We start from the raw sequence: 15,030 nt of genomic DNA on the forward strand, positions 1-15,030 counted from the left end.
ATAAGAAAATAAACTGTAAAGATGTTTGGTCTCAATCTAGAGATCTACATGCATATCTAAAGCAACCAACTTCCACAAGTCTGGATGTTGCTGCTAGTTTGTGAGCAGTTTAAAAACAGGTTTAATGTACAGAGCTCTTATTATGAATGATTAAAAAATAGATTTCGCAGTTTTCCAAAATGCCTGATGTTTTCAGTAGAAGGAACTTGGTTGTGCAACTGCTCACAATCACAGCTGCGTTCACATCTAAACAAGTTGTACTTCTAAATCGAATAGGTGTGGACCGGCTTTAGGATGACTTTTTTTTCTATTAAATGTGTACACTTACCACAGCTCAGGTTTTCATCTGTGGTTAAATAAGAGGCTGTGATATTCCAGAATTCATTTTCCCAATCAATGACGTCACCTTTTTCATCACAGGTAAGAGCTGAAAGCATGTCTGAATTCATGGCTGATTTCCAAAGACGGAAGTTATAAATGCCTCCAGTGAAAGAATCATGTTTTTTGGAACTAGGGCCAAGTGAAAACACCCCATTGCTAGGAATCACTTTAGATTTAGATGCTGGACATTCAATATTCTCATACGTATTTACAGTATATATAGCTATATAACCTGTTGTGCCATCCCATGTGAGGCAGAGCAGCTGCATATCCTTGGAGAATAGCTCAATGTTTAGTACTGCATTACTCAGATCACAGTTAGCACCAAGCACAGTTAAGGTAATGGTTGACTTTGACTTTTCAAAAGTAAGCAGTTCTGTAGAAGAAGAATCTTTATATGAAAAGAAAATCCAGTTTTCTTTGCTGTTGACAGATTCGGTTGCTTCAAAGCAGACTGTAAACTGTTCGAGATTTGGGATGGTTACACTTGTTGCAGTTGACACAGATTCTTTTACATTAAGCATTAACTTCTGATTCCTCAGGGACACTGCAACTGTACAAACACAAAATGAAAAGGTTAGCTCATTGTGTATATATGTAATTTACTACATCACAGGGCTGTGCAGATACTCTTCCATGTAATTCATCTGATGTTTTAAGGTCAGAATTAAATGGAAAATTACTCAACACAAGTCAAATTGCTCCCTTGGTTGCCCTAGTTTACAGAAATTATTGAGGACCTATCAATAACAATCTATGTGATTTAACATAGAACCTGTTGTGATCAAACTAACTAAAACCACTCATTTTATCTGCGATTATTTATCTTACCTGTTCTTTTATCATTTTGATTGCACTTTGCTCATTTCCTTAAAATTGCATGTCTGCAGTGAATTGTGGGATTGTAGTCTGGGGGAAAGATTTAACCTGTGATAAAACTCCAAAAGGAAATACATATCCCTTTATGCACAGTGGTGGCTCTTACAGTAGGCCTAGGGAAAGGTCTCGTGGATGTGACAAATCAGTTGCGTTTGCAAGTATCGCAAAGTAAACATTTTTAAGTGGCTTTTAAATCAATCAGTGCCATTGATTGATACTCAATTGTAAATGTAAGGGAAAGGCAGTATTTCTTGTGGTGAAATTAACACATTAATTAATAGTCTGGTTTCATACCTTCCTACAATAAACATCTTAAAGGGAAATACTGCATGCGCAATAATACATTATACAATTAGTAGAAACACAACTGAAAAACTTGATAACCCACAAGTTAAAACACCAACAAATTCAACAGGGAATTGGGATTTTTATTTTTTGTATTTTTAAAAATAATACAGTGGCTCTCAAAAGTATTCACCCCCCGTTGGACTTTTCCACATTTTATTGTGTTACAACGTGGAATCAAAATGGATTTAATTAGTTTTTGCCACTGATCAACACAAAAAAAGTCCATAATGTCAAAGTGAAAAATAAAATCTACAAATTGTTCTAAATTAATTACAAATATTCACCCCCTTAAGTCAATATTTGGTAGAGGCACCTTTGGCAGCAATTACAGTCATGAGTCTATTTGGATAAGTCTCTACCAGCTTTGCACATCTGGACACTGCAATTTTGGCCCATTCTTCTTTGCAAAATTGCTCAAGCTCCGTCAAGTTGGGTGGGGACCTTTGGTGAACAGCAATTTTCAACTCTTTCCACATATTCTCAATTGGATTGAGGTCCGGGCTTTGACTGGGCCACTCCAGAACATTGACCTTTATGTTTTTAATCCACTCCAGTGTGGCTTTGGCTGTATGTTTGGGGTCATTGTCCTGATGGAAGATGAATCTTCTCCCAAGTCCCAGGTCTCTTGCAGACTTCAGCAGGTTTTCCTCCAGGATTTCTCTGTACTTTGCTGCATCCATTTTGCCCTCTATCTCCACGAGCTTTCCAGGCCCTGACGCAGAGAAGCATCCTCATAACATGATGCTGCCACCACCATGCTTCACGGTAGGGATGGTGTTCTCAGGATGATGTGCGGTGTTAGGCTTGCGCCAAACATAGCGCTTAATGTTGAGGCCAAAAAGCTCTATTTTGGTCTCATCGGACCATAGGATCTTCTTCCACTTGGTCTCAGAGTCTCCCACATGCCTTCTGGCAAACTCTAGCCGAGATTTGATGTGAGTTTTTTTCAACAATGGCTTTCTTTTTGCCACTCTCACATAAAGGCCAGTTTTGTGAAGCACCCGGGCTATTGTTGCCATATGCCTCTTGGTGAATACTTTTGAGAGTCACTGTACTTGTGTTTTCTGGATATCCTCATTTTTTAACCAGCAAACGCTAGAAAGCACCACTACCAGTATGCATTTTTCAAAAATTGTAATAATCTGAACAGTTTTAACCACACATTGGTTGTTAGTCTTCAATTATGGGAACACATGTGTTTGATAACTGTGTGTGATCTAACTGACATGAATATGCTTAAATGTAAATATCTCCTTGGCATTTAAACATTAAACAAAACCATTTTAATGAGTGAAGAGAACTTTCGGAAACATTGGACTTTAACAACTTTAACACTCACTTCAGAGCATGGTACCTCCTGTGGTATAGGGCATATAAGCAGAATACTTTACATTGAGATGATGTAGTAGGAATAGGGAAGCTGGTTAAAAAAAAGATACTCAAAGAGTACTGCAGTTAGTTTTTGACATGCACGAGGATGGCCTTACAAATAAATACAAATGGATAGCATGTGGGTTACCAGAGCTCTTGATCACAAAATGGTATTAAAACAAGAGTTTTGTAAAAGCTGGAATTGACCCAGCTACTAGAAATACAAGCTTCGCTTCTACCTTCACGCTAACTGGGATGATAATATTCATATACTGCAGCAGTTTGTTTCACATTCTTTACAGTTCCCATTTTCTACAGTTTGGGGATTTCCATCAGTCCTCTTAGTTTATTTTGTAAACCTTTCATAGTGCCAGGGAGTCTCCCTGGCAATATCAAAAGGAACAGTACAGCATACAATCAACCCTATGTGAAAGACCTCCTGTATTAACTGAGTTTCCTGTTGAATTTACTTCTGTTAAAAACAAAAAATACTGAACAGAAAAAAATAGTGAACTGTATCAAGTAAGAATCTGACAACCTGCCACGAAAAGAACAGGGGACTATGTATGCCAGTCAAAATATCCTTGCTTTAGTATTTTCATACAAACTGTACCACTAAACAGAATGCATGAATTTGCTGTGTAGGCATGTTTGTTTATAGTTTTTTATAACCTTGTTTTTAACCCACCGTCAGCGCCAATAATTGAGCTCAAATGGAAGGCGGGAAGGGGTACCAAACATGGCCGTAACTAGCTATGAGGACACCAAGGTCGTGTCCTCGCTTGTTTTTTTGCATAATCAATGCAGATGCTCATGTAAATATTCTGGTAAAGTACAAAAGACTCCTTCATTTTCTCTGTTGGTTTGCCGTGTAACATGGATTTGGAGGTTGAATAGTAAATACCAAGCAGTCATATAAATACTGCAGCTAGAGCTTGAAGCCTCAGTTTGACCTCGGTAGAATGTCAGCTCTGGTTATGGCCCTGGTACCAAATAAAACCCAGATACATGTGGTTAAAAGTACTTTAAAGCAAAAGAACGACACAAAACTGGTTTATATTATTATTTAAACTGTTCTGTAATGAATACACTTTTAAAGTGCGAAGCATTTTAAAAATATGTTGTTATTTATTTATTTTTTAAAAGGTGCCATCAACAGTAAAGGCCTGACAAATCTAAATTATATTTAGTGTTTCGGGTTTTCGGTTTTTATCTTTAAAAAAGTTTATTTTACATATATTAAAATAGGGATAAAAATCAGTAAAAAATAGTTTTTCATTGAACCATCGGTAAAAATCAGGGGAATATGACGTGTAGCAGTTCTGGTTTCTGGTTAGGTTTAATATCCCTGGCATGTCTGATAAAGTGCAATCTGTGCAAGTCGAAGCCACATTTTCCCAAGTTAATTGGTACTTTGCGAATGTTTGGGCAATCGCTGTGCTGACGGAAATAGTATCTACAGAAGGTATGAACATGACATCAGCACAAAACAAGCCAGGTTTATTTGCCTTGAAATCATAAAAAGAAAAGAAAACTGACAGAACTATTTAAGTATATAAGTATTTGCAGTGCTATGCATCCTCTGCTTCATCTGACCCACTTCTGCTATTTATGCTTTTTGTATACTTCGAAACATTCTTTTCTTTTGAATATTCATAAACTGATTTACGTTTTCACCCCATTCCTAATCCACTGAAAATATTATATTTTCGTGTAAGTATTTCAATTCAGTTTTTGATCAAGCTAGTAGTTACTACGCCCAGCAATTGCCACAATAATCAGACTTTGATTGGCCAACATATAATCAGGTGATAGTGTGTTTGTGAAGTGACAGAGAACCACAGTTGAATGTTATTTGATCCTCTGACATCTAAACATCTGCTGTATCCTAGGATACAATGTAGGGCTGCTTATTACAATGTCGGAGTCAAAATAAAACAGTATTTTAATCAAATTGTGTATTTCTTTGAAAATAGTACCAGGATGATACTGAAAAATAGATACAAATCAGGTAAATCAGTAAAAACCGACGTCCAGTTAAAAATAATATCCTGTAATCTTTTGGTAAAATTCGGAATAAACCGGAAACGCAGAACACTAATTATATTGTACTCGCAAATGTAACATGTAGAAATCTAGTAAAATAAACAATGCCAATGCATAACTTCAATATGAAGTCGCAATGCACATAAAAAAGCAGCTGTAGTCTTTCTGTCGAGGAAAAAAAAAGTGCGAGAACTTGGATACATCATAAATAAATTTAAAAAGAATGCCAATCCAAATAGCGCCGTCAAAGTTTCAAAGTCCTGTAAAGGGGAGCACCAAATTGCCTGTCGTCTCTCTCAGGCATCGATTCCACAAGTCAACAGGGGCTGCACAATAGTGCTAGCCAAGTATATGAAAGACACCTTTTTTAAAAACTTGCAATAATGTTCTGTAGGAGATAGTAAGTAGGGGTGTGCAGAGAACCCATTACTTGTACTTGACAAACCAATACCTGTATGAATACTCGTACTCAGATTTTACTCAGACAGCATCATCAGAAGTGGGAGGGACTAAATCAGAAGTGCCGTTAAAATGCATCTCTTGCCCTGATTTTCATCCAGACGTGGTTTAATGTTAATTTAAACAGGGATTTTTGTTGTTTCGAAGTATGATTTAGACTATTACGTTTTATTGATAAATACATTTCACATACACAGTAAACTAAGAAAAAGCTTGTTGATTCTTAGTGTTCTGCATTTTCGTCTGGTGTGTGGTGTAATTCAGAATGTGCGCGACACCATGTGAATTCATTTCTCTTGTTAAATGTTTTTATCTTCATGGCAACGCATGAAGCTCTCCTCACTACCGAAGTTAACTGTTTTAGAAACCAATACTTAAAAAAAAAAAAAAAAAATCTGGGAAATTTTTCGGAGTTTATTTTACATATATTTAAATAGGGATAAAATCGGTACAAAATAGTTTTTAATTGAAACATTGGTAAAAATTGGAGGAGAAAAATCTCAATATACACACTTTACATGTGGAATATGATGCACAGCAGTTCTGTTTTCTGATTAAGTTTAACCCTTTGCGGTCCTATGTCGGACCAAGTCTGACATCACAATTTTCCCTTTCCGTAAAACACGTAAAACACATGTCTCTAGTCATTTTTTCTCTGTAAAAAGCTGAGAAAACCATTCAAATGGCCAAGTGAGACTGATAGGAGCCAAGAGAAGCCGGAAAAAAAAGCAATACACATAGCCCCGGCACCACAGAGATAACACGGTCATCCAGCATTCAAAGAATATCACAGACATATGCAGAGCTTTTTGAGATGTTATAGCAATAAAATAATGACTTGGATCACATTATTGAGGAGTTTGGTGATAAAATGAGTGATCAGGAGATGATTTATCGGTATGCACGACTATGAAGAGGTATGTGAAAAATACAGTGAACAAGATGTGGGGCGGGGCTGGGGATGCAGTACTGAGTGTCCTGTTGATATGCAGTGCCTTTTAAACCTGTTTTACTGTGAAAAAACACTTTTAAAAAGTGTATGTAAAATAAACAGCGCGTGTGAAAATAAATTGGACCTGATGCGCCTGAGACGCGCTGAATAAATCGACTGCTAAGAAACAACAAACAATGAACACAACCCTTCAAGCACATGGATTTCTATTGTGACTAATAATGCCATCTCAGAAAAGTCCAGATGAAAACGTAGAAAGCCTTGCACAATCGGCAAAAAATTAGCTTTTTTTCACTGATGTGATCTTGTTTTACTCATTTTGAATATTTACATTAATTATTAATTTTGTAAATATAAAATGTTAATCTAACTTAAAAATACTTACTGGTCCTGAATTTTTTGGTCCGAAACAACATCAAACATAGTCTTACACTAACTTGAATATGTTTCAATTGCTGTTATCCCCCTTATTTTTACCACAACAAATATTATTCTACATTGTATTACAGTGTTTATTATCATGATGATAAAGATACACTTTCTTTTTTAATCTTGTATATTACACGTGGGAACAAGATTTTTTTAGCTTAGTTTATGTTAAACTGAGTAAAATTTATGCTATCAAAACTGAAAAAAAAGGTCCCATGGATAAACGATAAAAGCTAATGCATGTTATCAGCCCAAGGAGCTATGTCTTTGCAGGCTCGGATCTAGGCTGCTGGTTGCCAAAAAAAATAAATAAAAAAAACCCCAGTATTTTCTGAATAAATAAATAGTTCTTATTAAGTTAACTGTGTTGTTTCTTTCTGTGGCCAGCAATTAGCTTTATATATAAATCCTAAGCAAAACTACACAACATCCTACACTGTGGCCTTGACTTAAGTTTAGTGGCCTTTGTGCCCTCTACAAATTGTACTTGTGTATTACTCCTTCTCTAGAAAATACTTGTTAATGATACTCGTTTGTGCTCAGACTGTGGCACACTCCAAGTCATAAGCAGGCTACTGCAAAGAATGCAGTAATCAAATACAGTGCTGGAAGCGTATGTATTATACACACACAGACACTCATTCTAGGACAGCAAATTGAGTACATATGGTTACAAAATGGATTTTAGCAGCGGTACATTGATTTTTTTTTTTTACATCTATACCAGCTCCCCTACACCTCTTAGCACACTATTCTGCAGGTAAACAGGAGCTGCACATCATAACCTATACAGTATATGAAACATCATTTTTTCTCCCTGAAGATGGGAAAAATGCAAATGCACCCTAAAAATGTACCATGTGCACTTTCACAAACTATTAGAAGAATCTCCAAAGAGTTATATGTTCATTTTAAACATGCAGGGGTGCACTTAAAAATACCACATACATTACTACATGCTGGTTTTCATTTTTGAGGGGCGCACAAAATTACATAATCCTTTAGTCACCGTTTAGAGTATCGTATTTTGTTTATTCATTGAAACACCATTACAACTGTAAACTGTTCAACAGGTTCCAAGGCTTTGTCACTGAATGTGTTTACATTCAATTTATTTTGAGTTTCAGCTGGTCAAATACAAAATAAAAGAAAAAAAAAATTGCATTAGTGTCAAAACCTGTCAGTTAAATAAATACTCTCTTAATTATACTACACTACTCCAAAAGGGGAGGGTTTACAATTTTGACAGTAGATAGATTCTTGGACCTTGTTGTAAGACCATTTAATGTGCAATTGGCCCCGAGTCTGTTCTGATGCAAGATAATGCCTATTGTCCTACCGACAGGATTGTCATGGATTATCTTTAGAAGGAAACTATAGAGGTGATAGTGAATGTGCTCCCTTGAAATTGAATAATTCTTGTTAATTGTGTTTTGGAAAAAATAAAGCATGAAATGTCATTGCTCCTAATCTTTTGGAGTAGAGTATGTAAGTAGAGCCTATGACAATCCGGGGTGTGGAATGTTTGATAAATTCTTGTCCAAGGGATACATTGCTAGAAAAAATGTACTTGTCCTTCTTAAAAATCTAAAATGTACTTAGGCTAATCTGTTATTATACAGCATGCTTTTACCTCATGCATAAGAAAAAATCACGCAGCTGCCTTCATTTCAGGAATCATGGCAAGTTATGATGACATATCACTTTAAATATTAAACCACGCAGCCTTATAAAGACACATGGGAATATGAACCATTCACATTACTGTCAGTTTGTAGTTTTTATAGGGCATTGTATAAAATGCTTTGCTGGAGAGGACACATCTTGTGTCAATTGGAGCCCCACTGAATTCATTTTTATTATGTTATATGTTCTTCCTAGAGCTGGCAGTCAAACTTTACTGGGCTCCTGCTGTAGACAAAAGCAATGTAAATTAGTAATAATATCGTTGCATTCGTTTAAGGACGTTCGTTACTGTGTGTGTGACTGAGGCTTTGTGAATTAAAGGGATATGTATACGTGCGGATATAGTTTTGGTTTGAGGTTTAAAGGTCTACATCTTTTTATATTTGTGTGTACGTGCAAAACATCTGCAATTCAAAGTTTTCAGAAACTTGCATGACTCTCTAGAAATCTACTTGAAGTGTTTTTCTACCAACAGAACGAACACAGTGAGAAAAAGAAAAAAACTATTTGTCCAACAGTAAAGCATAAGTGAAATCTTGTTGTCCTGGTCATGAATTCCACGCCCTCCGTTTATTTGATTTTACTTAGCTAATCAGAGGTTTAAACAGCACAGTGGTGACCAATTAGAATATGTATATTTATGTATTAGACAGCAACCATCAAGCCAGCCCATTTACAGTCAAAGAGATTAGTATTACACGACTCAATGGCTGCGTTGCAAAACCGAAAAACGCCACTCCATCTCAGCCCCTGCCTCAGCTGCTAAAGCCCGCCGCACACAGCCCGACTCAAGCCGTCCCGACTCATCTCATCTCAACTGGCTGTACAGAGTTTGGATGAATCGTATCAGTGTGCGTGCCCTTAAAACCAAGATTATGCAGATTTCAGTCGGGATGTCTTCAGATTTGAAGATTGAACATGTTGAATCTTTTTCAGACGCAGTTTCGTTCAGATGTGATCAGTCTGTCTGTGTGCAGCGGTTGCCGACCAAGACTGACTGAGACCGATTAGTCATAATGGTGTCAACCAATGGTGAAGCAGGTTTAAGTGACGTAGCTTGTCATGTAACTTGTCACAAGATGGCGGAATATTGACAACTTTAGTTCCACAGGTAAAAATACATTAGTCTTGAATTGCTCTGAGTGTCCTGAATTCAAAGATATCAGATATGTGCACATTTTAATAGGTTTTTTTAGGCGTTTACTAATCAAAGGTAAATTATCAATTTACCTTTTTATTATCAATCTACTGGCAGCCTATATTTTCTTACTGCGCTAAAACAGAAGTAACCGGTGTGTCGATCTCCAATAGGTCACAAATCACAAGCCCCTAGATCCACACGCTGAGAAAAAAAACGCCAATGTCAAATAAAAAATCAACAGGTTGGATTTTATTTACCACAGGCTAAAGTGTAGTAGACAAGCTATACAAAAAGTCAAACACTGCCTAAAACGTTTGCACGGTGTAAAGTAGTCAATTAATTAATAGGCTAAGCGCTTCTTTTGGTTGCCTCGCAGCGATGTCTCCGCCGTCTAATCAGCATACGATGCCATGCATAATATGAGGGTCGCTATGTTGGGCTAAGTTAATACAAAAATGTGTGCAGGGCAGTATTAATTAAATCTGCATACATAGTAATCATCAGAATCTAGTTGTGGTCCTTCTAATTCAGTCTTAGCAGTGTGCGACACCCAGTCGGGAAAAAATTGTGACATCAAACCAAAACTGAGCACAACTGATCGCAAAATCTGTGCATACTCAGATGAGATGAGTTGGGATGGCTTGAGTCGGGCTGTGTGCAGCGGGCTTAAGACTCATTTCAGTTACTCAGTATGTTGGCACAGTGCATCTCTGACCAAGAGACCCTGCGCTAGGGTAAATTTGTTTTAGAACATGCCAAAATACAGAAATTTAATATCAAACCCATAAGTGCCCAAAAGCAGTTATTCCACAGAAGATGTACATCATTGTGCATATTTTTCTTCAGTATGAAATGTGCTTACTCATAGCAATTGCCAGAAAGATTACACATTTGACTGAACTCAAATTCAGACTTTTGCAGCACAAACAATGCTAGTCTTTGGTAGTTCTTCTGTCAGTTACAGAAGAAAAAGTTAATTCAACATTTTTCCATGCAATAGTTGCCATAGTTCCCAAAAATGGTACATAATAATTCTCAAAAAATAACAATTGAAAACAATATCTTTTTGTAATGAGTTGCCTGTTATAATTTTAAGATGTATAAAATTGAAGTATTCTCAAAACTACTTACAACATCCATGTAAGTGATTATTATAAATCTTTCATTATTTTTACTAGCTAAACTTCATCCACAATAATCAAGCTTAGTAAGAAATGTTATTCTCCAGACATGTTCAAACTTACAGTTTGCGGTGTACTTAAATCAGAACCACTCCTAAACAGGTTCCAGGTACACTACCTAGTTAATTATGTATTTAAATATTTAAAAGACACACCTACTCTCATGCTACTTAAATAATATGATTGTCTTCAGTTTTAATGACTATTAACCAGGGATTCTGCCTTATAGTTTGACTGTAACAAAACAAAAGCAAGAAAAAAATAAACAAAAACATAACAAAAAATAAACAAATAATAAAATAAATAAATAATAAGAAGGAAACGAAAAGGTTACCCCTTTCTCAACATACCTTGCTTGTAGCTGATTTTGAAGCCTTTCTTTTGGACGCTAAAATCTGTTGTAAAGGACACGTTCATTACATTCCCAGTGGAGTTCAGTGTTAAACCATTGGCTGTTATACCACAAAACTTGACATCATCTTTTCCACTGCTTACAGTGACATGGTCATAGATACATTGAGGTGCTTCTTCAATTTCAAAGTCAAGAAATGTTATCTGTATGATATATCCTGCTGGGGCCTGAAGGGTCCACTTGCAAGCCTGGCTGTTGGGATACTCGCTTGGGTAGCATGGTGAAGTAAAGACTCCGTTTGAAGAGGTGAGAACTTTCCTGCAGTCAACCCGACAACCCAGTACAGCTAAACCAAAATAGGGACATGTCAATTTTAAACTGATATTGAATTAGGATAAGGGATAGAGGGCAGAACAGGGACCCAGAGTTGGAGATTTCAGCACAAAGCCATGCAGTCAGTAGAGCTCTTGAAGTGGGTTTAGTGTAAGTTTATAGGACTGCATTGCATTGACAGACACAGAAAGACAGTAAAAGCTTGATATATAGCAGAAAGAATCAACAACTACAGCCTTTCAAACATCCTACGTGTCAGTAAGTGTGCTATCTGGAAAAAAAATGTTTTTAATTAGCTTAACATTGAAACACTGAATTTAATATATAGTAACTAGAGCTCTGCAAAGATTTGGATTTTCAGACCATATCAGTTAAAGAAACAACAACTTTTGGCTTTGTTGTACTGGTATACATGTTTGATTTATTAAAAAACTGGAGGTTTAATGTAGGGACATAAAATTAAATCAGTGAAAGTCAAAAAAATGAATAAATAAATACAAAATCATTGTTCAGCAATTTCTCTAGGCAAGAACCACCAATAGTTGTGAAGATTCTCTGGCAACTGACAGGCACACAAATTGTCCTTCGGCTATATAAATTGGAAATTGTGAAGTCAGTAAAGTTTACATTAGGTGTCTATAATTACATTGCAATTTCTGTACAACAAAGTTATATAGTAAATAAACCACAACACACAAATTCAGTGCTATTTCAAAAGACATTAGCAACTGCCTAACTTTCATTTTGTAATTAAATATTTAGTAGCATTGCAACTAGGGCTGCAAGTTCAGTTGGATGAAGTAAGTGAACACCCTTGAATTTCTGGTGTTACAGTATTGCAGACTTTTCTAACTCTGCCCCTTGTGCCGAGGTTTTTGGTTTGCATTCATCATATATATATATATATATTTTTTTTTTTTAGTGGTGCTTGTATACAGCAATTCTATGAAATGAAACACATTGTGAATATAACTAACTAAAATAAAATTGTTTTATTTTAACTGTTTTTGCGGAGTTCAGCTTATTTGAACAACACCGCCTTTCTAAAACTTCAGAGCAGCTTCTTCTTTGTAGCTGTGCACTGGTCCTTCCAAAGTGCTGTAATGTAATAAATAACATTCATTTCTTACTAGTTTAAAAAGTGCACAGTTGACCCAGCTGCATGGTAAGTGAAAACAAATTATGAAAAACATTTCTAAACCCTTTACTAACGTAAGTGAAGTGTATTTCTGCTTGGTTGCAACGCAAAGTTTTAGAGCGAGATGTTCATCAGTGGAGAAGAGGATGCTCTTCTTTTCAAGCTGTGCTGCTCTTGAAATTAGAATTTTTTTCAATCGAACAACAATGCAAATGATTTAAAATGTTTATTTGAAGAAACAAAACTGATGCAGTAATACTTTACATTCTTTGTTGGTAATGGAACATGAGTTAAAAGTTCACCCAGGCCTATTACTACAGGTTTGTATCACTTAGGATGATGCTAGACATAGTTTTAAACATTTCTACAACCACTGTTTCACTGTTTCCATAACATGTTAATGCTTCATTTTCCAGAAAGAACTTCAGAACTGTAAACTGTTATAAAAAGGGTTTACTTGGTGTAAAACATTTATTTGTATGATACTGCATGTTTGTGTTTATATCTTAAAAAACTAAAACTATAAATAAATATGCCAGTTTTACAGCTCCAGCCAGAAAACAAAAAGTTAGATTTTGATGCAGTTTGGCCTATGTTGTATTTGATAGGGTTACCAACAACTTTTATATTACTGGTAATCAATTCTATGAGAAATACAGGGTTTATGAACTATTCACAGTACATTTAATTAATAGTAGTATGGTCGAACTAGATCACATTCATGAGAACTTTGGCAAGCTTTTACTAGCTCCAAGTTTACATAGTAGAACTTTGAGGATCACACACTCCTAATTGTAATAATCACCTGAGTAATTAGTTTTGTGAGCAAGCCTTTTTTCTGAAAGATATCCGAATATCCTATATATTTCAAATGTAAAATAAGCAGAATATTGCTTTAATAACCTTTATTTACATCTCTGTTTAGTATCTATCTATTGTAAGGCAGCGGGAATGTGAGACAGCAGGGAGGGGGTTAAAGCCTCCCTGAAAAGGAAAAAAGGCACCTATTGTTTTGTTAATTGTTTTATTATTTGTTAATTGTTTTATTATTATGTTTTTATATTATTATGTTTATTCATTAAATTATTTTCTCTAGCAATCTAAGAGGATTTAGTGCAGGTAGTGGTCACAACCGCATACAAGTGAATTGATGATGTGATTTCTGCGACAGTGGTGTAATTTTCTTCCATATTTATTGTGGGGTGCTGTGGCGGGGTACACCCCGCCCCTGTGTGTATTTTGTTTATTGCGTGATTTGTGTTATTTAAATGTATGTATGTATTTGTGCACGGGTGTGGTGTTTAGCGTTTAAAATGTATGTTTGGTGTGCACAGGTGTTTTAGGTTGGCAGAGAAGGCGTAATTATGTTCCCTGTCAAATCACTTCACATGCAGACTGTGCCTGAGCCTTTACAATGATTTAACAGGCAATTGAGCCCAGGTACAGTGGCATAAGAAGCAATGCTCGTTCACTCGGGTTTGGGTGCTCAGAAGTGGAACGTGAGTGAAAGAGAACTACAAAATATATAAACTGCTTTAAACTGTCTTTAAAAGCCAGTGCGATACTTGTTTACTTCAGTATTTTGTGGCTGTCGGTTTTATTTTGGCCACTGTGCCATTTTGTTTGTTTTAACTTTTTTGATTTAAAAATAAAAACGAGCAACAGCGCTTCATACCTCGCAGTACGGAGTCTCTCTTCCTGGTCTGATGTCACCACAAAGCTATCTGTGACAGGTGCCAAAACATTCAGTTGGGAGTTTGCATCCCACAAGCCCACCCTAGAATGTATTTAATACATTTCAAGACTTGATGAATCAAGAATTAAAAGGCATATATGGCTTAAAAATGAACATTTAAAGAACAAAATATGAGATCTCATTTTCTCATGGTACTCCTGGGGCCAGTTTTGACCCAGTTTTTCAGAAAATGTCACTGCGGGATAAAATGTACCCTCATTCTTAAAGACCAGTGACTGGTCTTTAGGAATCAGTGCTGCATTTTTACTGACTGTGGTACAACATGCAATATGTGCATACTGGGAATACTTTAAAAGTAACTTTACAGTCTTCTCTATCACTTTCATTTGGTATACAAGGTCAAGATGAAGAACTTATGTATCCCTATCAAGTCTTTGGGACTCACGATTTTACATGGGAAGGTAAATAATTCTATGAATTCTTCCTTAACATGACAAATATGCAGTTGTTGGATTCCATTTTTTTCCTGTTATCTCAAGCTATAATTTGTAGCGATTGACACAAAACTTTAGGTCAAGCTTCCATTTTCCCATTCCAGAAAATGGCATCGCACTAAATCAGTTATCCAAGCCTACAAG

General features: G+C 36.1%; 1 protein-coding gene across 11 annotated transcripts in view; it reads right to left on the reverse strand.

Moving 5' to 3' along the window:
- LOC117402866 (adhesion G-protein coupled receptor G6-like) overlaps window positions 1-15,030 on the reverse strand; it is a 53,638-nt gene that overhangs the window by 35,758 nt on the left and 2,850 nt on the right. For 8 of the 11 annotated variants that reach the window (XM_034004454.3, XM_059024194.1, XM_034004449.3 and 5 more), the window contains exons 3-4: window positions 11,224-11,571; window positions 329-934 (exon numbers count right to left, since the gene is read on the reverse strand). In XM_034004454.3, coding sequence (XP_033860345.1) covers window positions 329-934; window positions 11,224-11,571 — 954 coding nt within the window. The remainder of the gene's footprint in view (window positions 1-328; window positions 935-11,223; window positions 11,572-15,030) is intronic. The other 3 variants (XM_059024196.1, XM_034004456.3, XM_034004455.3) reach the window with 2 other exon arrangements.

The sequence above is a fragment of the Acipenser ruthenus genome, chromosome 5 (assembly GCF_902713425.1).
Source record: "Acipenser ruthenus chromosome 5, fAciRut3.2 maternal haplotype, whole genome shotgun sequence".
In the NCBI taxonomy this organism is placed as follows: domain Eukaryota; kingdom Metazoa; phylum Chordata; class Actinopteri; order Acipenseriformes; family Acipenseridae; genus Acipenser; species Acipenser ruthenus.